Source organism: Cariama cristata, unplaced genomic scaffold (assembly GCF_000690535.1).
Source record: "Cariama cristata isolate BGI_N322 unplaced genomic scaffold, ASM69053v1 scaffold15819, whole genome shotgun sequence".
NCBI lineage: Eukaryota > Metazoa > Chordata > Aves > Cariamiformes > Cariamidae > Cariama > Cariama cristata.
In genome coordinates, this window is record NW_009634167.1 from 27,291 (window position 1) to 51,925 (window position 24,635).

General features: G+C 36.7%; 1 protein-coding gene across 1 annotated transcript in view; it reads left to right on the plus strand.

Moving 5' to 3' along the window:
* NLK (nemo-like kinase) overlaps window positions 1–24,635 on the plus strand; it is a 61,731-nt gene that overhangs the window by 26,458 nt on the left and 10,638 nt on the right. The window contains 5 exon segments of the mRNA XM_009707061.1: window positions 6,502–6,631; window positions 7,431–7,486; window positions 17,521–17,627; window positions 19,494–19,579; window positions 20,517–20,726. Coding sequence (XP_009705363.1) covers window positions 6,502–6,631; window positions 7,431–7,486; window positions 17,521–17,627; window positions 19,494–19,579; window positions 20,517–20,726 — 589 coding nt within the window.

The window sequence follows — 24,635 nt, forward strand, 5'->3', positions numbered from 1 at the left end:
GAAAGAGTAGAGGAATTGCTTTCAAACTGTATATTGCAGGTGATCATTACTTGTTTGTAGAAGTGGGTTATTTAAAAGAAAAAAGAAACTGGCCTTAAATGTGTATGCCACAGCAACACCATTTAACTCATTCCTCCATCAGAGACTGCAATAGGAGCGCTAGGAGAAGGCTGTTCACCTAAACCAATTTTTATTGTATGGAAGCATTTGAAAAAACAGAGAGCAGACATACCAGGCCTTGCTTACACAGCTGTGATGAACTTTTAAGAGTTCTGCAATAAGTTTAACTCTTTTCGTTTTTTTAAAATGGGTCCCACAACTAGTAAAAATGAGCATCAAGAAGTCTGTGGTAGCTATCAATATAAATCAGGGTTTTGTATTATTTGATTAAAGACCAACCATTTTATCGAATCTTTCACTCTCACTAAAGAGGCTGCGTGACAGCTACATCCATTAGAGAAGTGTAAGAATTAGTAGGACATTGATGTTCACTGGTGTCAGTTGCCTGATTATGTTCTGACTTAACAGAATTTAGTATTCCTGGATAAGTGTCCTTGTGTATACTAAACTAAAGAGCTGTGGTACTTTAAGGTACAAAGCACCGTCAGAAAGCACTTGAGAAAAAAGTGAGGCTCAGCAACAGAAGAGGCTTGGGTGTCAGTGCTCAAAAGTTTTAAGTATATTCCTTCAGTCAGAGGGAAAAAGATGGATATCCACTTCGTATTTTTGGGGGTAGTGGTTGAAAGGATTTTTAGGCATTCAGCAACTACTTTCATATCCATATAATCTTTCTAAGATAGTGTTTATTTTAAAATGTTTTCCTTTTTTTTTTAATTACAAGAAAGGAATTCGGAAAGGGGTTAGATGAAGTACAGGCTTAATACCAGTAGAAAAAAAAACCAAACAGTTTTGCAGTTTGTATTACTGTTCATGTATAATTAACATTGATTTATGAGAACTTTAATTTAGCCAGCTGTAAACTCCCTCATGACTTTCTGCAGAGCAGATATAAACTTACTCAACTGTAGATGGTCAACATTCACATCCTAAAACTTACTTTCAATCTGAACTAGTTTTTGTAAAAGCTGACTGTTGGATTCCTGTGTTTGTATGCAGCTAGCATAATTTTGTAGCAGTACAGCTGAAGAAAGCAAGTGTTTCAAATCCATCAAAAATCCTATTTTAGGTATCTTTTTACAATGACTTCCACTTCAAACTTTCTGTTTTTCATTGGTCTGTTGGAACTCCAGAGGTTACTTTCCCTGAAGTTGTGGCTTGGATTCAGATTTTTCATTTTGAATATATTAATTTCACAGCCTTGACCCATGTCGCCTCCATTGCTGCTGGTAACGCAGCTCATGGGCAACTGGAAGAAGTAGAATGCGTGCATTTGGCTGTGATTTTAACACCTAGATGCCATTTGATTTAGGTGATGAGGTCAAACTGCTTACTTTAAACAGTTGTTATAGCTTACTTTAAAAATTGTCACAAGCACATCTACAGAGGCAGTGTAATTGAAAATCAGTGAATGCAAGTAACTATATTTAATGCTATTCTGTATTTTAACATTTCCATAATTTTGGACAGTATGGGAGGAGTACTTCTTTTAAAAGAACTTATTGAATTTCAGACTTTGCCTGAAAATGTTTCCGGTTACTATTCTAAAACTAAGTTCTGTTACTCTGTTTTAATATTTTATTAGAACTGGGAGTGACTGCTTTAATCTAGAATTCAATTAAAAGGACACCTTTTGAGGTCTTGTGGTAATTTTGTGGAGGTATGGCACATACTCTGAAGAGTATACATGTGCGTAGGTTAGGGTTTTTAATAGTTTCATTTTTAGACTAATAAAATGAAAACGTTAGCCATTTTTACTTTAAATTTCATTTTATTAGACAGGATTATGTAAATAGATATGTTACTGTAAGAATCAGATGTTTGTTTAGTATGTGCATTAAAAGCACACTGTACAGAATATTTAAATGCTTTATGTGAAGTTTAGTTTGACGAGTTGATGGTCATTAAGACAGCCGTTTTGAAGGGGGTCGGTCTCACTGGAGGTGGGGGAGCTGCCTTCAGAGCCCCCCGTTATCTGTGCACCCTGAGGTTCATTAGCTAATACAGATGGGATAACCCCTGTGTGGCAGGACCAGAGGAGCTCAGCCCAGCAAGCCTTTCAGCAACAAAGAAATAAAAGCATTCCTCTGTAACAGGCTTCAGCACTTATCTCTGTTCTCTGGTACTCTTTGTGCTGAACCAAAGCAGCTGCTACCCTGAGTTAAGAGAGAACAAACTCAACATGGCGTGAAATTACTGCACTTCCATTCACATTCATTAGAGTTATATTGTTACCAGCTACAAGCATGACTGGTCTTTGCATGAATAATAACAAGAAATGGTACTTTGTGAGTTTTTACCTTAAAACATTAACAAGACACAATGCAAACTTTGAAACCATGTGTATTATTTGTTCATCTAATGGTATATATTACAGCATTTTTCTTGTCAGTTGCTGGAATAATATTTATACTTCTAAATTTGGAAAAAGGCAGGTAGGAAGTTTCTAAATGGAAATATGGTTAAAAGGTGGCTATTAAAAATATCTCCGAAAGCTCTTGAGTGTAGGTTCCCAAAGCTGTATTGCCGCGACTAAAGCACGCAACCGCTGAGGTGTGTTTGTCATGAGGGAGGAGAACCAGTATCCAAATCCTCAGGTGCCGAACAGATGATTCCCCCCTGCTCAATTAGAAATGAACCAGCAAGCAAGCGGAAACGTGTTTGGGTATTTGTTCCTCTTCCAGCAGATCAGTTTCATCCTGAGTACTGATAGGTTGAATTTCAGAAACAACTTTCTCACCTGCCTTAAATTCAGCATCTTCTTGTTGCTGCTGCTGCAACAGGGAGACCTGGGCACGGCTGAAAACCGCTGTGTGCCCCGTGGTCTCTGGGCGCTCGGATCCCTGGTGCGTTTGGCCTAAAAAGCCTTCGGGACATGAATAATAAGGAAACACCTGAAGAGCAGAGAGGACTCCAATACATGCTTTGTCAGTCCCACAATGTAGAATTTTCCGCAACAGGTTTTGCTACGGTCTTTTGGTTCTTATTAGTACTTAAGCGCAAAAGCAAAGGCAAACTATTCTTGCTTTTTTTTTTAATAATGTTTTTATTGATTAATTAATTGCCTGTTGTTCAAGCACTTTTTCAATTTCTTGTATCCGTTTCACGTAGCTGTGTGACTTGTATGGCACACCTGACCTGTTTATGAAATTTTAGTATTTTCAAAATACCTGAAATTTCAAAGCTGATTCTGACATGCTGAGTTATTTGCTTGTTAACATTTACAAAATGGGTTATTCTTCTCTGACTAATCCCAATGGTGTCTTTCTGTTGTGATAGTACTCAAATTCAGAAGCTGATCGCTGTCAATACAGCCTAAATATACAGCTAGGAGCTTAACAAGCTTGTAAAGCTTACAGTCTCCAGAACTGGCGAAGAGTGGTTGACAGCAGCACAAGCTCTCCGTAAGGAGTTTTATGGAAATTGACTGCCTTTGCTGTAAACCCTCCAGGTGATGCCTCAGTTTCGGGTGACAGATTTTTATCAATGGGGGAAGGCTGCATTACTTGTTTACCCGTCTGTCCTCAAAAGTGGTGGCGTTTGTGACTTCTGATTGCTGTAGGTCTGTCCGTTTCGGGTTCTGTTAAGCTGATGTAAGTTGAGGTAAAAAGCAAACGAAAAACCTATTAAATCTGTGAAGCTGCAGGTAGCTTCTTCGAGGAAGTAAACCTGCAGACGAATTGCCAGTGTTTACTTTATGCTCTTTCTGTGTTGTGCAACCCCTGGATGTGATCAATGGAGACTTTTTAGTCTTTCTTTAGGGAAAGTTATCTATGTGTACTGCACTAATTTATTACAGATAATAGAAACGGTAGAAGTAGATGTCAACTCTCTCAAGCCATCTGCATCTTAAGCATTTTTTTATTCTGTCTTCAAACAAATTGAAACAATTTTAGAGAATTAATTTGTTTACAGTGTAAAATAGCAATTGTGTCTAAATAAAACTTTTGTTGTAGTTATGTTTTTTAGATATGTTTCTAGGGAGAAATAATGAAACAAAGCCACATAATTGATTTTCTTCACCTTATTCAAAAAGAATTGTAGAGCGTGCTCTAAATATGCTATAATATAGCATAAAACAAATTTTGAAAGTTTTAAATCAAATATTTTTCATAGCCAAGATAGCTATTTAAATCTTGTTTTAATGTACTGTTGAATATAACATAGCTGAGGAAGGTGCTTATGGTCTGCCTAGGTATTAAGAGTCATTTGTGAGGAAATTTCATGTTGTCTTGGGTCTTGCATCTGTATCATAGTTTAGTGTATCACCATTGCAATCCACTAGTGGAATTTCTGCTGTAGCTGTGAATATCCTCTTGGTAGCAGTCGTGTGTGTGCAGTGGTCAGCAATAGCATCAAAACTCCAAAGGGATAAAATTAGTTATTCACTAGCATCTGCAGTGTAATCAGTGAGGATTTTTATGAATAAAATTTAACTTTGTTTTTGTAGCAAAGATATATGTATTTAATTCCCAGGAATCAGCAGCTTTTAAGTTTTATTTTACAGTTTAGAGGTTTGGCGGCTTGCCTTTTTTTTTTTTTTTTTCTCCTTCTTTCTTTCTTTTTTCGTTTTCCTTAAAGCTGGTAAAAACTTGGCAAGGCCAGAAATGCTGTCTCATAAAGAGAGAAGAATGCCACTAATTAGCTGATCAGTGGTGCTTGACCTTGTGAGCAATGGGAGCTCTCAGCTCATGCTGGGATCAAATTTATATGAATTTGTGAGCCACTGCCTGGTACTGGCCCTGCTGTGTGTCATTCAGAATCTGCCTCTGCTATAATCCTAAAGCTAGGGGCCAGCCTCAAATGTCGCCTACTCATAATGAATAGTACCTTGTTTTGCAAATAGACTCACTGAGGTTAACCATCATCTGTGAACGAAGTTACTATACAGTGTGAGGGAAGGTATTTCAGTCTGGCCAATGGTGAGTGCTGCATTGCACTGGCAGTGGATTTTCTGTAGCTCTTCCAGTTTTCATTCCCTTTCTTTCCAATTTAGGCTGGAGGCAAGAGGCAAAGGTCCTGGAGAAAATAGGAAATGTATTGTGAATTAGGAGATTCTTTTCAGTTCTGTGTTTCCCACCATAGAAATAGTCTGGTATCAACTTTCCCGAGTGCCCCCTCTGCCCCTTGTTTAAGATATAAATATGCAGTGACTATTAACGAGTGTTGTAGCTGAGTGTGTTGGGATAGTTCTCCTTTGACTCTGAACCACTAGTATCAGTGGCTACTTCTGACTTTTTGGATTGATTGAATTGTTTTGTATTTTGAAGTCAGATGTGGTACTTGGAGATAAGGCAAATATTTGGTTACCCTATTCTGATTTTTCATTTAGATACTTAAAACACCATGGACCTGAAACAAAAGAAGCAGCCTTCAGTGTCATCTGTTGGAGAGTCACATGATAGGTGGAAAAGCCAGTAACTTTTTAAGGACAAATGTAGTCATCAGGGTACATGGCTGGATGTAGATTCATATGTGGTTACGACATTGCACTGAGAAGAAAGTTATTTTGGTCATCCCAATAAAAATACGCAGAAAAAAATGAAGGTTTCCTAACAACTGAAGATCTAGAAACCCTGTTTTGTGGTGAGGTTGGAGAAGCTTCACCTTAAAAACCGTGATTGGGAATTGAGGCACCATAATCTCCTTGCTCTAGTTTTATGGCTCTCATTATAAAAGTCTATTTTCAGAATCTAATTACTTTAAATTAAAATACTTGCCATGTGCAAAGCACTATAATTTCTGAACTACTATACTTGCATCTCATAAGCTCTATGGGAGAAAGACAGGTATCATGCCTGTTTTACATTTATGGAAACTTAGATACCATGTGCTGTTGCTTCTCCAGATGTAAAGTGATTTGGTGATAGATCAAGTAATAGTCTTCACTTGCCAGTGTTCTGTCAGAATGGGATTGTTACCTTTTTTGCCCTCTTAGGAAGGAAGAAGGCAGTAGACCCGACAAAGTCACATCTGGGTAACTGAGAAAATGTTTTAATAAGGTCTTTTTTAGGAGGTGAAGGAGATGTTTATCGCATCCGCTCCTCGGCTCAAGATGTTGATCTAACTTTGAGCTGCAGTGTGTGCCAGTGGCAGGCAATATGTGCACTGATGTACATGTGTCCAGCCACTTAACAGCAATCAAGCTTGGCTGGGTATGTGTATATGTACTCTAATCAAAGAATGATCGCACTACATTTAAAACAGACTCTATAGTACAGTGCATAATGCCTTTTGCTTAATACTTTTTTCCCTAGAAGTGTCTTCACATTATTTTGACTCACCATCTAAGTTGAGAATGATAAGAACTCTAAAATATTCTTTTCTGATTTAGAAAATTTGTCTAACAGTAGTATGTGATGTTCTAAATCTTTTATTCTGTAGGTCAGTAACAGACCCACGAGATGGAAAGAGAGTTGCACTCAAAAAGATGCCCAACGTCTTCCAAAATTTGGTCTCTTGTAAAAGGGTCTTCCGGGAGTTGAAGATGTTGTGTTTTTTTAAGCATGACAATGTAAGTAAATTCAAAGTAATTTTGAAGTCTTTGATAAAGCCTAATTGTAAAACGGAGCTATCTATAACAGAAGTATTTTTTTTCCTTTGAGTTGTAGAATATCTAAAATGCTTTAAAAGCTCTCTAATTTTACAGTTATCAGATTTCCTGGAAGCTCAGATATTACTGTTGCAAACACTATAAAAAATGAAATTATCAATAATCTACGGATATTAATAATTTCCCTTCCAAAATGTTTGCAAATAGACAGGCAACGCGCTTCCACCTAATCTTATTTTAGGCTTTAGATAAATGTCAATCTGCACAAAGCTATGCTAGCTGGAGATGCTTTCGCTTCCAAGCTGTTTCTTACTCCATCTTCCTCTCCCCTTTGTTGGAGTTTATTGCTCAGTTCTTCTAGCAAAGTGGTTGTACAAGCACTCCCAAATCTGCCTTAGGTAAAATCAGCTAGGTAAAGTTAAAACATTTAAAAGTTATTTGAATTGACCCGTATGATTGTGTCTGAAGTGAATCAAAAAGTTCTTACCGAGACTGTTCCACAAGTGCAACTGTGGATGTAGTAACCTCTCCCATTGATGAGCAGTAATGAGCGTCTTGGGAGTACTATCTTCTTCTAGTGGCATGGGATCAGGAAGTGGGTGTCTGTTTCAGAACCTTATTTCATTACTTTTCCTCCTGTTTTAAGGTTTACCTTTTTTTTTTTATCTGAAGGTATTGTATTCCAATCTGACTGTCATTTCAAAAGGGATTTGTTTTTGTTTGTCTGGGATAGGTCTTGATCTTGTGTGGTGTTTCCTAGGTACTCTCTGCCCTCGACATACTCCAGCCTCCACACATTGACTATTTTGAAGAAATGTATCCTAAATATAAAATAGAGCATCTTAATTTGAGGTAGGTGTAATTTTCATTAGCTTAGAAACTGCAAGTAGTTAGTGGAACCTATGAAATGGAACTACAAAAACCTTGAGCCTGTGTCTGAACAGTTTTATTTAAAGAAGTGACTCTGTACTATGAAGAATTCTTAGTAAATGTTAACTTTGGAGGTGAAATGGTGCAGGATTGAACATGAAGCTTTGAATGTATAAAAGCCAGTAAATGCAGGGCATTGTGATATTTACCAACAGATACTGCTGCTACTAATGGTGATTCCCCCGAAATATTTTTTTAAAAACTATATCCAGTAATTAACTTCCTTTCAGTTATTAGTACCTTAAAATACATTCTGGTGTTTTCAGAGAGTGTTATTGTGACATGCTTTGAAACCATGACTTTTCAGAGATGTTTCAGCAGACTGGTTGGGTTGTGGCTTTCCTTGTTCAGCCTCTGTCTTGATCAAGAAAACAGATTTCACACAGATATGTGTGCTGTTTAACATGTCACTGATGCAGAAGTACACACCGTCTATGGGTAACTGTATTATACAATTGAATTTTAGTACATAACTTGGTGTGAGAATGTCATGGTGTGTGGTTTTTGTGGGGTTTTTTGTTTTGTTTTGGGTTTTTTTTTGTTTTTTTTTTTTTGGGGGGGGGTTGGTTTGTTTGTTTTTTATTTTTTTCCTTTTTCAAACTTTGTTTGGATTATCTCCTATTTTGGGGATTGGGAATTTCTGCATTCTTAAATACTCAAAAGTAAGTCTTTGAGCTGGATAGGCTCTTACTGACTAGTTGGAAGAGAAGTTCTGTGACTCAAAGCAGGTTGTTTTAGTACTTACTCTAGTTTTTAAATTGCTAGAAATGACTCTGCTGCAATGAGTTAAGTACAGGTTTTCATGGTACAGAAATTATCTAGAAATATTGTGAGATTTAGAACAAAAATTATTTTAAATAGGTGTAATTCTGTTCTCTGCAGAGACTTTACTAGCTACAGACCAGGAATCATAATAAAGATTGTCTGCCTAGATTAACCCCACTGTCAGTTCTCTTCTTTATGCTATTTTAAAACTTTAACATGCTAAGATCCAATTTTTGAGAAGTTTTTGGCTAATAAATATAAACTTGATAATTAGCACTGAATGAGATTAGTTTTTTATATTTTATGTGTGGAGGAAAAGAGCTCTTCACCAGACTCCTGCCCATAACTTAAGATTATTTGCTGAGTGTTATGAACTGTTCAGATATTTTTACAACATGCTGTTAGTAACAAAATGTCCTTTGTAGACTTTAGTAAAAGTGATATTTTAGAGAGCAGATAATCAAATATCTTAACACATTGACATTTCCATTATCAAATTAGCATTTCAGAACAGGGATCTGCCATACAGCTGAGGTCAGCTAATAGACTTCTGTGTTTTCTGTGGAAAACCCCAAAAGCAAACACTGAAAATTAAACTCAGTGCTGAATTGTTGAAAGCAAACACTTGAATCATAGCGTATTCAATTATGTGTCATCTCATTATACTGCTGCTCCTTTTACAGCTTTGGTTTCAGTCTTTCAAGTTTATAATTCACAACCAAATTGCACAAATAAAAACTTCCTCCCAAACCCAAAATTGTTACCAAAATCTCCTTGTAAATCAGGCAGGGCATAATGAAATGTCTGCTATAAGCTTATGTAAGACACCTGCCAATCAATTTTCATCTGAAAAGTATGCATATACATTCAGGGGTATATGTAAATTGTTCTGATGGAGGATTTGTGTTTATTTTCTAAAATTACATAGTTTTTACACAATTGTAATTGGGACCCGAGAGCTTTTTCTGTTACCTGGATGCATAGTAGTAGATAGGTTTAAAAAAAATCATTAATGCACTGTGCCACAGATGTCCACATCATGTGTTCTGGTCATCTTACAAGTAGGTTCATTATGTTGGTGTCAGTCTTCAGTGGAGCTGCTTGAGATTTGAGTGCACCAGCTTGCTCTTATGGTTAGCCTTTGGAGGGTTGTTTTTTAATTACTGATGGGTCTTAGCTGCTTTTTTGTATGACCCACTTTACAGGACAATTAATGGGTGGAAAATTGTCGTTCTTTATTTCTCGATAAACTGAACTTTGAGAAATATGGTTTGATCTACTTATAATACCTTGACTTGATTGGTGAAGAAAGTAGATGTGTTTTAAACTTGGTGATTTTAACCAAAGTACAGCATGATTTACTGATTAATAAACAAATTCATTGGTTGAAAATAATGCTATACTATACCAGGGCTTTTTCGTATGAATGTTAGATAAAGCCCTTAAATTTTACTTTGATATTTCTTTCACATGAACAGCATATAAGTAGTCTTCAAAAACTGGTTTTTGGTTATTTGCACTAGTTCAATGCCCTCATTTTATAACAAGTCATATGAGTTATAAATCAGATCTAGGTTAAGGATTGCTCCTTCCATGTAATTGTACAGTCAAGAATATTTAAATAGGATCAGCTTATTTTTATGAGCTTAGCTACTGCCAAGTTTTGAATATAAAACCAGAAATGTTAGTTTCCTTCATGGTTAACTGATTTTAAGTGATTCTGACTAGTATTTTACAGGGCTGTCTTTTTTTGAATTTGTTTGTATTTCTTGAGTCTAATATTGATACTAGAGGACTATTTGCTTTGTATAGTCTTCCTCCTTTCTTTTGAAATAATTGCAGTAACAGTGCACTTATGACCCTTAAATTTATTAGAAGCATGAATGTATAGGTGTTTTAATTTATATGCACATTTTTAATTGCATGTGTTTCTGCGTACTGTAGTATAAGGAGAACTTATTTCAGATTCGTTTTAAGAAGATCAGGTAACTATATTCCATATTTGGGGGCTGTAGTTGTAAAAACTTCCTTTGTTGATCCACTAGTATAGTTCCTAAAGATAGCGTAGTGATGTTCCATTTTTACAGTAGGTATATTGATCAGTGATAAAAGTGTAAAGGGATTGAGTTGGTACTGCTCGATTTTCTTTGTTCTTCCTGAGGAGTTGTAGTGCCCTTTTTGGGGAAAGAAAAAAAAATAGTAAAAGAATGACTAAAATGATATGAGTGATGTGTTGCAAATGAACTGGTAGAGTTAGTTTCAATTATTCAATGTGTCATAGATACTAGCAAGAACTGTAAAGTGTATTTTGGAAAGTATATTTTGTAAAGAGAACTCACTATAAAACTGACCTAACATTTTGATGGTAAATTAAAAGATTTCTTAGGAAACTGGTGATGAGTAAAGGGATTCTAATCTAATGAGATTTTTGTTTTAGAATGAAAATTCTTTGCAAACTCTTAGATTGAGATATTATTTGAATGTATAATGAGGTTTTAGATTGAAAGTCTTTGTGAGCATTTAACATCTTATGCAGGTGTTGATATTTTTGCCAGTATCACCTACTGTAAAAATGAGTAGATAATGGAGCATATATTATTCTGCATGTCTGTCTGGAGAAACTAAATGAAACAGAGGTTGTTACTGATTTTGAGTTTTTTTATGTTCATCCTTAAGTTCATCATTAAGCTGAAGTTCAAGGCTTATCCCTGCAATCATCAATTTACCTTGGTGGAACAGAAGTATAATCCCTGATATACAAGCTTGGATGATGTTTCGGTTCTGTTGTATGCCTGTTTTTGTAAGTGGACTGACCTAGCTTTAAAGCATATCAGTTATAAAGGTAAATAGTGACTCACAGATTTTGCTAGAGCATCTAAAAAGCATTTCATTACAATTAACATATCTGACTGAACTGATTTGGCAGTGTTAGGTTTACAGTTGGACTCTGATCTTAAAGGTCTTTTCCAACCTAAATGGTTCTGATTTATAGCGCTCTTTTTTCCAGTTACAAAATCTTCTGCAATTGATTGTGAGACTGAATTCTGCAACTGGAGATACACAGATATTCTCTTTTAAGAGCTATCCTAAGTTTCTGTAGTAACTTTTGGAAAACTTTTTCCATTAAATTGAATATTAGAAGCAGCTGAAAAGACATAATTTTTGTCAGTCTTGTTATACTAAGTTGAAAAGATTTTAATACTAATAAAAGCAAAGGTATGCACAATTCCTTCCATTGATCTTATTAAGAGGTGAAAGAACTGTTTTCTGACATTACAGAGTAAATCCCTCATCTATGTAGGGTGGAGGAGGGTAGAGAGGGACAAGGTAAGATTTGGTTCCGCCGCCAGTAGAAGGGACAATGACAACACTGTTGGGGTACCAAGGAGCGTATGCTCAGGCTTCCTGTTCTTTCCCAGTACCCTTTAGCAAGGGTTTCCTTGTTTAAGTACCCTTCTGAAACGTCATCACGGCAAGTTCCTCTGGGCCAACACACAAACAAATTGAACGGGGACCTCAAGGATTAAGAAGATTAGTATACTTCATAAAAGGCTGCGGGTTGCTGATTTGCAGCAGGTAACAGAACAGTTTATATCGTTGGGTCATGCAGAATTGCAACTTAGATTCTCACTAGATGTTCATGAGAACAGAATAGCTTGATGTACTTTCTACAGGTAATGAAAGCATGGTGTTGTTATTGTCAAACCAGTAACCTGTATGAGAGAGTCCTAGATGTCTGCTTGAATGAACTGTGTGCTGGAATGGCTCTATTCTCTCTATAACATGAGGCTCTTTTGCCTTGGGTTAAAATTTTGCTTTATTCAGCAGTAAAGTTGTAATACCTTTATTACAGTATTTTCAAAATCTAGTTGGATGATATTGCCTGGAACTGAAAATGTTTTCCCTGGTATTCATTGATATGAAATTATTTCTATCAAGAAGATTGTGTACACATGGGAAAATAGCAGGGAGGTTTTAAAGTTGAATATCATGTATTGCTCGCAGTGATCTTTCAAGTAGAATCTGCTGGCAGTATGTGCCTGGCTGTCAATGATTCAGTTAAAATAGACTGAAATTTTCCTCTTTGTCTTTTTAATTTTAAACCTTTTATAGGTACTCAGTAGATTATCTTAATTCCTAATTTAAGGATTATGACTTGATTTTTGATCAATCTGAAATGGCACTGAGAGAAGGTTTTAAAATGTTAACTTTGACTAGGAACTCTTCACACCGTGTTTGACATTTGGTGTTGCATTTTTTAAAAATCTATTTTAAAAGCTATTTATAGAATAAGTTATCAACAGTAGTTAGTAATTTATCCACAGATCTACTACTGATTAATCCACATTCCCCCTTGCACTGTTTTGGGTTTTTTCTACTTATGGAAGTTTTTGATAATTTTACTGCATCTGTCCTTAAGCATGGTAAAATATCAGAATAGTGATCTGCAAGAAGTGCTTTGTGGCACAAATACATTCTCCATTTGAATATCAAATTCAGGTAACCTCAAGACCAAATAATTAAATAACCAAGTGAAATTTTGAGACTAATGCTGAAGTAGTGGAGTTTATTTTTGTATTCTGCAGGCTGCGTCCTGCCATACCTCTGGGGAATGGCTCACCATTCCATTTCAGACACGTGGTTTTTTACTGGCAGCAGAGAACCTGTATGTCTTACTCTTGCGAACCACAGTATACAGCAAGACTGTAGGCAATCTTACAGGTGTGACATGCCAGATGTCTTTGTCTTTCCCAAAACAGAGCTTCCACAGCATTCAAGCTTCGTTTTACAAATACATAGATATTTAGATAGGAAAATTAGTCATTTTATTGTACATAATACAAAATATGGTGCTACTAAACTGCAGGTGATTATTACCAATGACATTAACTAGGAGCTGATTGATGACAGGGTGCTTTTGTGGAAGGCTGGGAACTCCAGCTCCTGATGAGTTTTGAAACTGAGCAGGAGTGGAGAGGTGGGAGCGGCTGCTTCACCTGAACGCTTCACTCATTGTACTCCAGCTCAATTAGGTTGAAAAGCCGAATTTTCTCTGTATTAGGAGCTCTTCAAGAGCTTTGAAGCCCTTACCTTACACAGACGTAAGATTCAGATGAAGTTTCAGTATTTTCTTCCTGGGATGAAAACCTGTCTCTTTTATTTTTTAACTCTGACTCAAAAACCATGCCCCTCCAAAAAGCTTCTGCTATTGCTTGTCTGTGGCCTTTGACATGTGCCATAGATTGCCATTTCTCTGTTGCGTAATTAGAGGTGACTTGATGGCAAATATATCAGTAATTTTACCTGTAACAGAAAAGTCATCAAATTTTAAACATAAAAAATAATGTAGACAGGCATTAGATTCATTAAATTTTTACCATTTTTACATGGACCAGGTCTCTTTTTTTCATATTTTGGGTATTGATACGAAATTAGGATGTTATAGAAATATTTCTACTCGGTAGCTATGAAGTGTGCAAAGAATTAGAAGAGAACAGAGGTGGCATCACACAGTAAGCTTGATATAATCCTAATGTGAAAACAAGTATAACTAAAGTATACTAAAATAGGAGAAAACCCCTTGTCCTATTTTATAGAAAATCCTGATATATATAAGAAAGAGTTTTGTTTCATTTTAAAAAAAAGCATATTTCTTACAATATCGTGCAGGTAGCCACCTGGATGCTAACAGTGGAGTGGAGGTAATCCACCTACCCCAGAACTTGCTTACAGAATGCTGGCTTCTTCCCAGAAAAACAGTCTATAGCATTGAGTTTTGAGGTATGCAGAGACCTAATAAAGAAGGATCCAAATCATTATGAGAATACCATATCACAGAGTGTACTTTATTCCTCTGTAAAATTTGCCTGTCACTTTGTAAAATTTACCAACTCAGCAGGTCTCCCAGTCAACAGAGTAAGTGAAGTTCTTTTGTGCCATGCATTTGCCTTGATAATTATTCTGAAGCAAATTGGTACATTTGTACTTCTAATTTTATACAGCTACTTAACTAATTACTGCTGTCAGTAGCAATTTTTATCTGGTAGTAACATTTGGCTTAGCTGCATATTACAGCTCCAGTGACCACCTCGTAGGCAGCATATATTATGGTTCGACTTAAAAAAGAAAACTGCAGCCACCTGTTTGAATAGTTGATTGAAATCCCATAGGGTTTTTGTGGTTTGTTTTTGTTAAACATTTTTAGTACTGGCCAGACTAAAGCCATTGACCCGCTTGGTACCAGCTGTTTAAGAAGCGCGTTTGTAAAAGGCAGGAACATCAAGCAAGTGCTGCTTTTGCTCTTGTTTAGAGACCCTCATTAAATTATCTAGAGACAATAATCAGATAGCTGCTGTTCAAGTTAATGGCACCTCTGAGCCCCTGTCAAGAGAGCTTTATTTAATGCGCAACAGACCTGGAGTGGTGCAGGTGCCATTTCAGGCCCTCATTTAATTTAAGCTGCTTTAGTTGGCATGGCAACTAGTTGAGACATCTGGGAGACATTATGCTTGGGATTGAGATTTAGGAGGATTTGTGGCGTAGCAAAACAAAAATCTTATCATAATAAAGTGCAGAGTAATGCTTTTGGATTTTTTTAATATTTTACATTGAAAATGAAATGTAAAGATTTGTTGCAGCCGTAAGATAAAAACCAGATTTTGAAAGGCTGGTATAAATACTTAAGAGGACATTTGCAAAACTAAAAGAAAAATTAGAGGACTAGAATTTACATTGCTACAGCGTTGTTTTTTTTCTTTATGAATCCTTTATGAATGCAATTTTAATTTGGTGGTTTTTTGGCCAAAAAGTTGGCAGTATTTAATTTATAAAATTAGTTTTTGTGTGGTGAGCTGATGGCAGATGAACAATTTGGCTGATAGGGATTTGGCTGGATAGAGTTTGCAGAGCAACAGATGGAAGGAGCACATTGATTAGGTAGAGATGAAAGAAAATTTCAGTTTTCTCTAGGTTGTTATAAGTGCAACTTGACCTGTGCCAATTAATTGGTGATAATGGTAAGAACAAGTTTCTGCTGAGGCTGACTTGCTTCCTGTGTTACCAAGAGATAAGTATCTTAACTGAAGTCAGGGTTTGCTATTATATTTCAGACTTGACCTGTAGCAGAGCTGGTTATAAAGAGCATTGAACCAACTGATAGGCTCCTACGAGATGATGGTGAGATTTAAAAACAAAACAAAACCAAACCCTCAACGTTGACCTAGTTAGCTTTGCTTTCAGAGGAGAGGTCAGGATGGCACACTTGTAAAAATACCACCACGAGGTCAATGAGTTCATGAAGTTGTCGGAGCTCCTGCGTGGCAGATACGGAGGATGAGCAGAACCGAAGCGTGTAACTTCCTCATGCACAGCAAAACCCTGTTTCTTCCTGTAGAGCGGAGGGTAAACCTGTACACGCTCCAGCGTGCAGGTAGCACTCGGTCGGAGGAGGGTGACTGAGCTGTTGCTGATTCTTACAGCTGATCGGTTTGTGGTTTTGGAAGGCTGAGAGCTGACTACTGCTTTACCTTGAACTGTGAATGAACCTAGTACACCAAGGGAGATATTAGATTGGGGCCCAGGAGAAGCAGTTTTATTTCTAACGCTCTCCTTGATCTTTTGCATGACCTTGGCAGCATGCACCACCTCTCTGCCGCATTTTTGTCTGCTCTGAACGTTGCAGGGTTTGGTGTGACTCGTAATGCTTAATGCCTAACACAGGGGTCTTGGTGAGATGCTTGATTCCTTGCTGTAAAGCAGAAGTTCAGTTAACATACAGCGACTGTATTTTACCTTCTTCAGCTACAAATGTAATAATATCAGAGGTGTTTTTTCAAACATGACTGCTAAAGGTAGCTTTTAAAGTAGTAATGTTTCTTAATTATCAAGCTTATTTGTTGTAGAAGTTGAAAATTCTCAGTGTTGCAAGTTCAGTCCTTCTTGAAAGTTGAGGTGCTGTGGTTTTGCTTCAAACTCTGTTCTGAACCGCCGCTCCAAAATCAAAACTTAATCTGCCAGTGTTGCTGGTGAATGAAGCAGAGTCCAGCAGAGGCAGCTTCTCTGGAAGGCGGTAGGCTCTTCATTGCTGGCCTGTGCGCTCTCCGTCGCTAACTGCCCTGTACAGCGCACAGGCCGCGTATCTCTGTAGTGTACCCAGTATTTATCATAATGATTTTTGCATGTGTTTTATTACTGTAACATATTCAGGAAATTGACACTATGGTATTGATTCTTTGAGTTAAGATATGCTGCTTGTGTCTTCCATATATTTACATTTTTGAAACATTACATTTTTAGTATTTCTAGTGCTTCCTGAATAAACACAATACCCTTCTTAATGCACACCTTACCTTAGTATAAGCCACAGCATATGCAACTCTTTGTATCTTCAGGTGTTTGTGTAAGTTATCAGTGAGCATGACTATTGCTCTGTTCTGCATGTCTATGAGTACATGATATAGTGGTTTCTGTTTGTTTTTTTTAGTTTTTCCTCCAGACAGAAGTTTGAGTTGGTTTTTGTTGGTTTTTTGTTGTGGTTTTTTTCTTTTCTTTCTTCTTCTCCTTTTATAACTCAGAAGAGGTTTTCTGACTGGGATTTGTATGCATGTGTATATGATGCTTGAGAAGGTTAAATAATGGGTACTGGGTAGATTTAGGGAAGCATATGTATTTTTAAAAGTCTGCATTATTGATTGTGTAGCAACCTGCAAGGTACTTTTGATAACTGATTTTCACAGGCTTGCACTTGCCGGTTTGTCTGGTTAAGCCACGTTGATGTATGCCTACTATGAAGACGCTGCTCTAGTTGTTTGTAATTTGTGGCTTACCTATCTTAAGGAAAAATTTAAAGGTTTCAAAGTGCTATTAATGATTTTAAAATTTTACTTTGTTTTCTGAGTTGTAATTTGACTTTGGAGTAATTTTGTAACAACTACCGTAATGCAAATGCTACTTTATTGAGTAATCTGTTTTCTTTCACAATCCATTTTTTATTTTCGTTCTTGTAAGAGTCTGGAGACTTGACCTCTGAAGAAGCCTTATTCTTTTTTACTCAATAGCTCTGACCTGTAAGAGCTCAAATTTCTAGGAGTTAGAGTAAATGTTTCAAGAGATTATGTGCTGGACTTTCTGCTTTTGCCTTAACTAATAAATTGAAGATATGTTGTCACTGAATTGATGCAGAGTGACCTCCATAAGATTATCGTCTCTCCTCAGCCACTCAGCTCGGATCATGTCAAAGTTTTTCTTTACCAGATTTTACGAGGTAATTTTTCTTCTTTTAAATTTAATGAAAATTATGTAGTAGTAGTAGTATTTTTTTTTTTCTGTTTCTTAATGTTTATTCTTAAGACATCCTCATCTTGAATAAGTTTCCCATGGAAACTTGTTCTTTTTATTTCATATTATGAATGAATAGCAAGCATTAATTATTCTAGTTATAAGAATATGGCAGCCCTGCTGCCTTCCATCATAGTCATGGGTAAAGATGGCAAGACTTACACTTCCGCTGCAAAGGCTTTTTCAGTGGCCTGTGAGAGTCTTACGGTGGGTCATTGAGTTGGGTGGGTTTTAATGGTCCTCCAATGCTTTTTGAATCAAGGTGCAGAAAGGACACCTAGACTGAGCCAAATTGATAAATACATGTAACCATACCCACTTAAGGTATTCTGGAGAACAGTCTACTTAAAATTGTTATGGAACAGTCCACTAAAGTTTGATTTTTAGTTAAAACAATTTACCATAACAGTAATTTTAAACTTGATTTTTTATTTTTTTTTTTAATCCGTTTGGAAACTTTTATCCAAGAAATGAGATTATCATGCTTGGCTTTGGAGCACTTTTTGATTAGTGTTAGTCCGGTTGCATTTCCATTGGCTTTATTTGAGTATTTTCACTGAAATAAGTTGAAAGTAAACAGTCAATTTTATCTAATAGTAAATAAATAGTAGATTGTATTCATAAAGAGCAGAGCAAAGAAATCTAACTTATATCCAGAATTAGTACGGGCTTTTCCAGGTACCTGTTGTGCTAGAGAAAAGATTTGTACCCTTAAAGGACAAAAGGCATTTGTGCCTCTGTGATTACTGAGTTTGATGACTAGGGGAGCACTCAAAACTCTAATTTTGATCCAAATGGCAATGCAAAACTGTCAGTTAAAGCTTGTTCAAGAGTTACTTGAATTCTCATTCCATTTGCCCAGGCATTCCACCTGTGAGCTTACTGTTCCCCAGTTTAATGGTATTATTTATTTTTGTTCTATCTGACCCTACTTGAATTATGGCCATTTTTCCATTTTTCCATGCTTTGTCTACTACTCTAGTTCATGTGCATAAATAACTTCACATTGGTGTACTTTTTCCCACTGTACTTTTTAGTGAGATGCTTTCTGCATTAATTGCTTTTTCTTGAAAATATCAGAATTACTGCTTCAGGGACAGCAAAAGCACACAGGAAGCATAGGTTTGCTTTCTTTCCTAACCACCTAAATGTTAGAAACATCCCCAATTGCTGCAATCAGATGTCCTAAGTTCATTAGCTCTAGCTTTGAATTTTTGCACTAATAAAGTTAAGAAAAGGGCCTAGGTTTACTGTAATTTGGGCCTGTATTCTCTTAGCCTTGTTTTACATTATCTGCTGTTGGCTTATGAAGTTTTAGTTTGAAAAAAAGTGATTTAAAAAAAAAAAAGGCAAATTAGCTTGGGTTTAATCTGAGTTTATTTCTGAAGTGCAGCTGTTACGTAGGAAATTGTTAAGTCAAATTTTAGTGCTGCAGAAGTTAAATTTCTTGCTGGGAAATAGAGTGGTAAGAGGTATATGTCAATATTGGAATGTTGTGATTAGTACAGTATCCATGTCATAACCAGGGAGATGGATGTTTTTGTTTTTGTTTTTTTTAAAAAGACTACTTAAATTACTTACTCAGTCTAGTTTGTGTACTCCAACAAAAGTTTTATCCTTTCATTGAGTGACTGAGTGTACGCTAGAGACTGGAAGCTAGAATCGTATAATGAGCCAATGGCAAAGTCTTTGCTGATCAGGAGTTGCAAGACCTTCCAGGAAAATGCTTTCAGCCTTAAACTTCTTTTAAAAGGAAAAAAGGTATTTATTTTAATTTCGTTTAATGTTTCAGGTCTGAAATATCTACATTCTGCTGGCATTTTACATCGAGACATTAAACCAGGGAACCTTCTTGTGAACAGCAACTGTGTTCTTAAGGTGCTACTTAAATTTATTGAAAATGTACATGTTTATATGCTGTTCATTATAAATCAGTTGTTATTTTTTTAAACAAAAACAATTAATATGAACACTTTTCCTGAAAGTTGTTTTAAAAGAAAAAAATCCCACAAATTCTTTTAAACTTACAAATGAACGAACATCTTCCTTTCCCCTTTTCTCCCTACCTCTCCCCAAATCTATGAAAGCAAGATAGACATGAGTGTGTGGTCTGACTTGCGTGGGATCTCTTGTGCCCTCAGCAGCTGAGAAAGGCCGGCAGTTTCTCCAGATATTGCCATGTTAGTGTTCAGCGTGCTAGTCAAAGTAATGGTGATACAGAATGCCCAAGACTCTTCATTCTTAAGCATATGAAATTTTGGAGGGCTTAGATGTGTTGTATAGCTATGCCAAATATAAAAAAAATACGTTTTGTTTACATTTATTTGCTAAGTGTTCCAATTGTGAAAGCTTTAGTCTGTTTTCTTAACCCTTCTGGTTCGAGAAATCTTTAAAAATTCTCAAAGCCAGAGTGAGTAGAAGGCTAAATCTTTCTGTAAAGTTTTGAGGCATATCATCATATCATGAACAAATGAAATCTGATTTAGGGTGAAATATTCTGTACCCAGAGGTTGGCAATAACTATTTTTTTCGTGCCAAGTTTTTTTTTTAATCTTTTAGATTATAAATATTGCAACGCCAACTAAAAGTGTACTGTGATTTCAAATAAAATTGTAGAAAGTTTAAATGGATGTGGAATAAAGTAGCATAATTTCTTCCTATTCCCCTTTCCCTTTGCTTATGCAATTACAGCAGATTATCTGATTTATTTAAATGCTGGTTTGGAATTTCCTGCTTCGTTACCAGAAGGTTACCTATTTGAAATGCATTAAGTGTTTTGGTTATTTTAATTTTTTTATTTACCTTCTCAATTTAGATTTGTGATTTTGGATTGGCCAGGGTGGAAGAATTAGATGAATCTCGTCACATGACTCAGGAAGTTGTCACTCAGTATTATCGAGCTCCAGAAATCCTGATGGGCAGCCGTCACTACAGCAATGCTATTGACATCTGGTCTGTAGGCTGTATCTTTGCAGAATTACTTGGGCGAAGAATATTGTTTCAGGCACAGAGTCCCATACAGCAGGTATAATTAAACTTCCCTTTAAAAATTTTTCTGCTGCATAATTTTGTGGAATCAGTTATACTGATGCATTTTGAACCTCAAACTTGCATATCTTTTGCTTGGTTTACACACAGGCAAAAAGACAAGCTACTTTGAAACACTGAAACGGTAGCTTCCAGACAGTATTAAAGGTAGTGGTTATTAACATTAACTTTTGAAATGTTTTGGTTTTTTGGTTTTTTTGTAATCCTCTGTAATCTGCTGCAGTACCAAAGCCTGCTGTAGCATTTTGTTGAGAGTGAGTAAAGGTGATATAACCAGGATCAAGCTCTTTGTAACAACTAATATGAGAAAGTACTAAGTTTTCTGTCAAGATGTAACTGGACATCCAGTATTGGCACCTGAACTATTTAAACTGCCAATTGTTAGTATTGTTCAGACTGCTTCATTTTAGTAACGATTAAGTGTGTAAGAAGGTATTGAATAATTTTTTATGTTGTATAGCTGTGGCTACGTATAAAAACGTGAGATGCACCAGAATGCTTCATCACCATTCCAACAGTAAGCAAGCTAATAGAATATACATATATCTCTAATAATCTTGAAGTGCTATTTTAACAGTAGGTAGAAAATAAGGTCTGCAGCAAGATACTAGAGATGGATGCATTGATACTTCTATCTAAGAGAAGGAACAAGCTGTGCTGACATAAAAATGTTTATCTTCAGTGTTGCTAGTATCATCTATAGATTAGAAACTACATAGCATTAAAATTCTGAGATTATGTATATTGATTGAAAAGAAGTAAAAACACATTCCAAACTTTTGTTAAAGGTAACATTCCAAACTCTACACTTTTCTTGTTTGTTTATGCACATAGCATTTTCACCGGTTGAGAGACATTCACATTAGCATGCTGTTTTCAACATTTGTATATTTAAAATGTTTTTGTGTTGTGTATATATTTTTTCAATGCTGTGTCCTGTCTAGTGGTACCTATCACATCACCGCAGTAGTGTTTGCAAGGCAGGACTTGTTAGTCATTTCTAGACAGCACTGATACCTTGTATGATCACAAAAAGTAGACCTCCTTCCAAACTACACCCGACTCTTACCCTTGTGAAGAGACTGCAGAGGAGAAAAGCACTAATGTCATCAGAACTGCTAGTTAAATTGACAGCTGTTTTGTTGCAGTCTCAAAAATATTTAAGATCTCCTGTTTTTCTAATCTTTGATCTTTTGCCACACTGAAGCTAAATGTATGTGTGATTTTAATAGCCTTGACTATCCTTCTGGAAATTTAAAGTGCAAGGACATTCATCAGGTAACTCTAGAATAGCATTATGGGGTGGGGTTTTTTGGGTGATGTTCACTTTATTTGATTGAAAAGTTGTATAAAGTTAGGTAAGAGTTCCTAGATCTTTTATAAATCCTGTGCACTAGAATGGTTTAAGAAGTAATCACCATATATATTTCAATTATGTTCTGAGAAATTCAGTACTATTTGAAGGTGGATAGAGTCTATAGAAGGGCCTTGGGCTAGTCAATGTTAGTCTTTTCTCAAGCCTGTGCCGTGCCCCTTAGCGTAGAGTGTACGCTCTAAATGGTTATCCCATACAGCCAGCGGGGTTCACCAGGACAGCAGAAACTCTCTGATGTCAGGATAGCCGTCATCAGGCGAAAGTTTTTCTGGTAGAAAAACCAGGGAAGCGATCATTTTAAAACTGACTGTACTGGAATTTTTAACTCAAGTCTGTGACAAAGAAAGTGAATACAGCTTTACATTATAAACCAGACTGGAAGTGGTGATTTGGGTATTTTAAACTTTGGATAGTGTCATGTTGAGTGTGGTGAATATACCTAAGTTGCTTACTCAAGTTACAGTAGCTAACTTTTGATAAGGATTTTGTGGGATTTCTTACAAAAATAAGACATGAGATAATCTATACTGAGACTTAGATAATCAGAAACACTTTCAAATACAGTATTTTCTAACCTTCTACTTTTACTTTTTACTGATACTATTTAGAATAGTTGGCATTTTTGTATTATACAGTCTTTCTGGTTTTGTTGAAAAATGCGTATTTAAAGGTGCAAATACAAGTTATTTTTAGCTATATGTACAGAAACATTTAACACATCTAATTTTATCTTTTAGTGCACCTGTGGTGCAGGAAGGGTGATCTCTGGCTTTCTGGCTATCTGTGGGAGCAAATGCCTTTCTCTCCTTGCTTTAACGACTAGTCTGCACGCTCTTTTGTGAAAGGCGGGTTATAGAGTGCTAAGTTTTAACCACATTCCTAGGTTAGCCAGTTCCTCTAGTCTGATTTTGCTGATTATTATTTAATCCCCCTTAAAGATAACCGGTCACATGCCTGAGACAGTAAGCAGAATCCATTTGGGAGGGTCAAAGTGCCAGGTAGAAAGGAGAATCGGGCAGTTGCTGCCAGCCTGGCGTAGCCGTTTCCCACCGGCTGTAGCACGTACATGAAGTTGCATTTCTGGCACATTGCGCAGCCAGCCTTTGACACGTCCGCACGCATGTACGCAGAGAGGAGAGGTTTGCTGTTTCACACATCGGTATACCAAGGGTATGCTTGTTGCTGGATTTCTGATGTCAGCAATGTTTACTTGAGCAGTTAGCGCATACCAGTAGAGCGGGGCGGTCTGTGCTGAGGACCTGACACCCCTGTTTTGCACAGTTCACAGTGGAGATGTGCTGTGGAGTGGGCCTGGTGTGGTTGCACAGGCTTGATGCCCACTGGCAGGTGAAGTACCTGCAGATGTTCTGATGACGTGCATCCCCCAGTTAGTCTTGTGGAAAAGGAGCCCAGTGCCGGTGCTCCAGGACGCTCGCTGCAAACCCAGGCGCAGGCAGTGGCAGCAGCTAAGTTAGCTCTGAAAGGGCACTTCTCCTTCTGACCTGCAATAACAACGTAATAACGTAGATTCATTGTCTGTACCCAAAAGACTTGAAATTCACGCAGCTGAGGTCAGCTGAATTCAAAATTAATGTTTTGTAATATTTTTTTACACTAAAATTTCAAAATATATTTTGTAATACTTCAGAAAAAATATGTGTAATGACTGATGACATGTATCTAGATAAGTGAAATCAGACGTCTTAACAAACCTTAAAAAGCAAACCTATGGGCTAAGACAAGAGAATTTATATCTTGAGAGATGTTAAACATGAACTTTCAGGACGTCATTATGAAAATTGTTTTCAGTGTTTTTTCTTGTAACCGTTAGAATAAAGTGTCTGTATTTATATCGATAGCTATATTTATAGATATAAACCTATATTAACATATCATTGCTGTGTGCTTCAGGAGTAGTTGGCTGAAAAATATGGGTGTTCCTGCAGTCTACATTCCCTGATATGCTGGTATAATTTATTATTTTGTAAATACATTAATCTTTTATTATATCAGCTCCGTGTGTCTGTTTCTCAATTATATTTTTTCCACATCTAAAAGCCTCAAGGTTTAGGATTATTTTTTTTTTTTTTCCCTGTCAAGTTTTCCATCTCCTTACAAACATAGGTACTTTGCTGTCACTCCCCTATGAAGTTATGGTAGCCCTGGCCGCACGGTGCCAAGGCAAAGGGGAGGACACGTGTTCCGTACCAAGTTCTGGGTTGCACGTACCTCCAGGCACTGGACAGACTAGTGCTTCTGCTGGAGAGTGGGGAGAAGGTGGGGAGAACACAGACCCACTACAGAGTTACACAGTTTGGTGTGTAAACAGCAATCACATTTCACAGTGTTAGACCAACGGTCAGTGGGTGATTCTCATGCATACAAGGCCTGGATGATGATGATAATGCGTTTGTTCTCAGAGGAGAGCTCTGCAGTTGCTCGTTAGCACGGGTGGATGGTGGTCATAAGGGAACACTTGGAACCAGGGTGCTGATCTCACCACTAACAAGA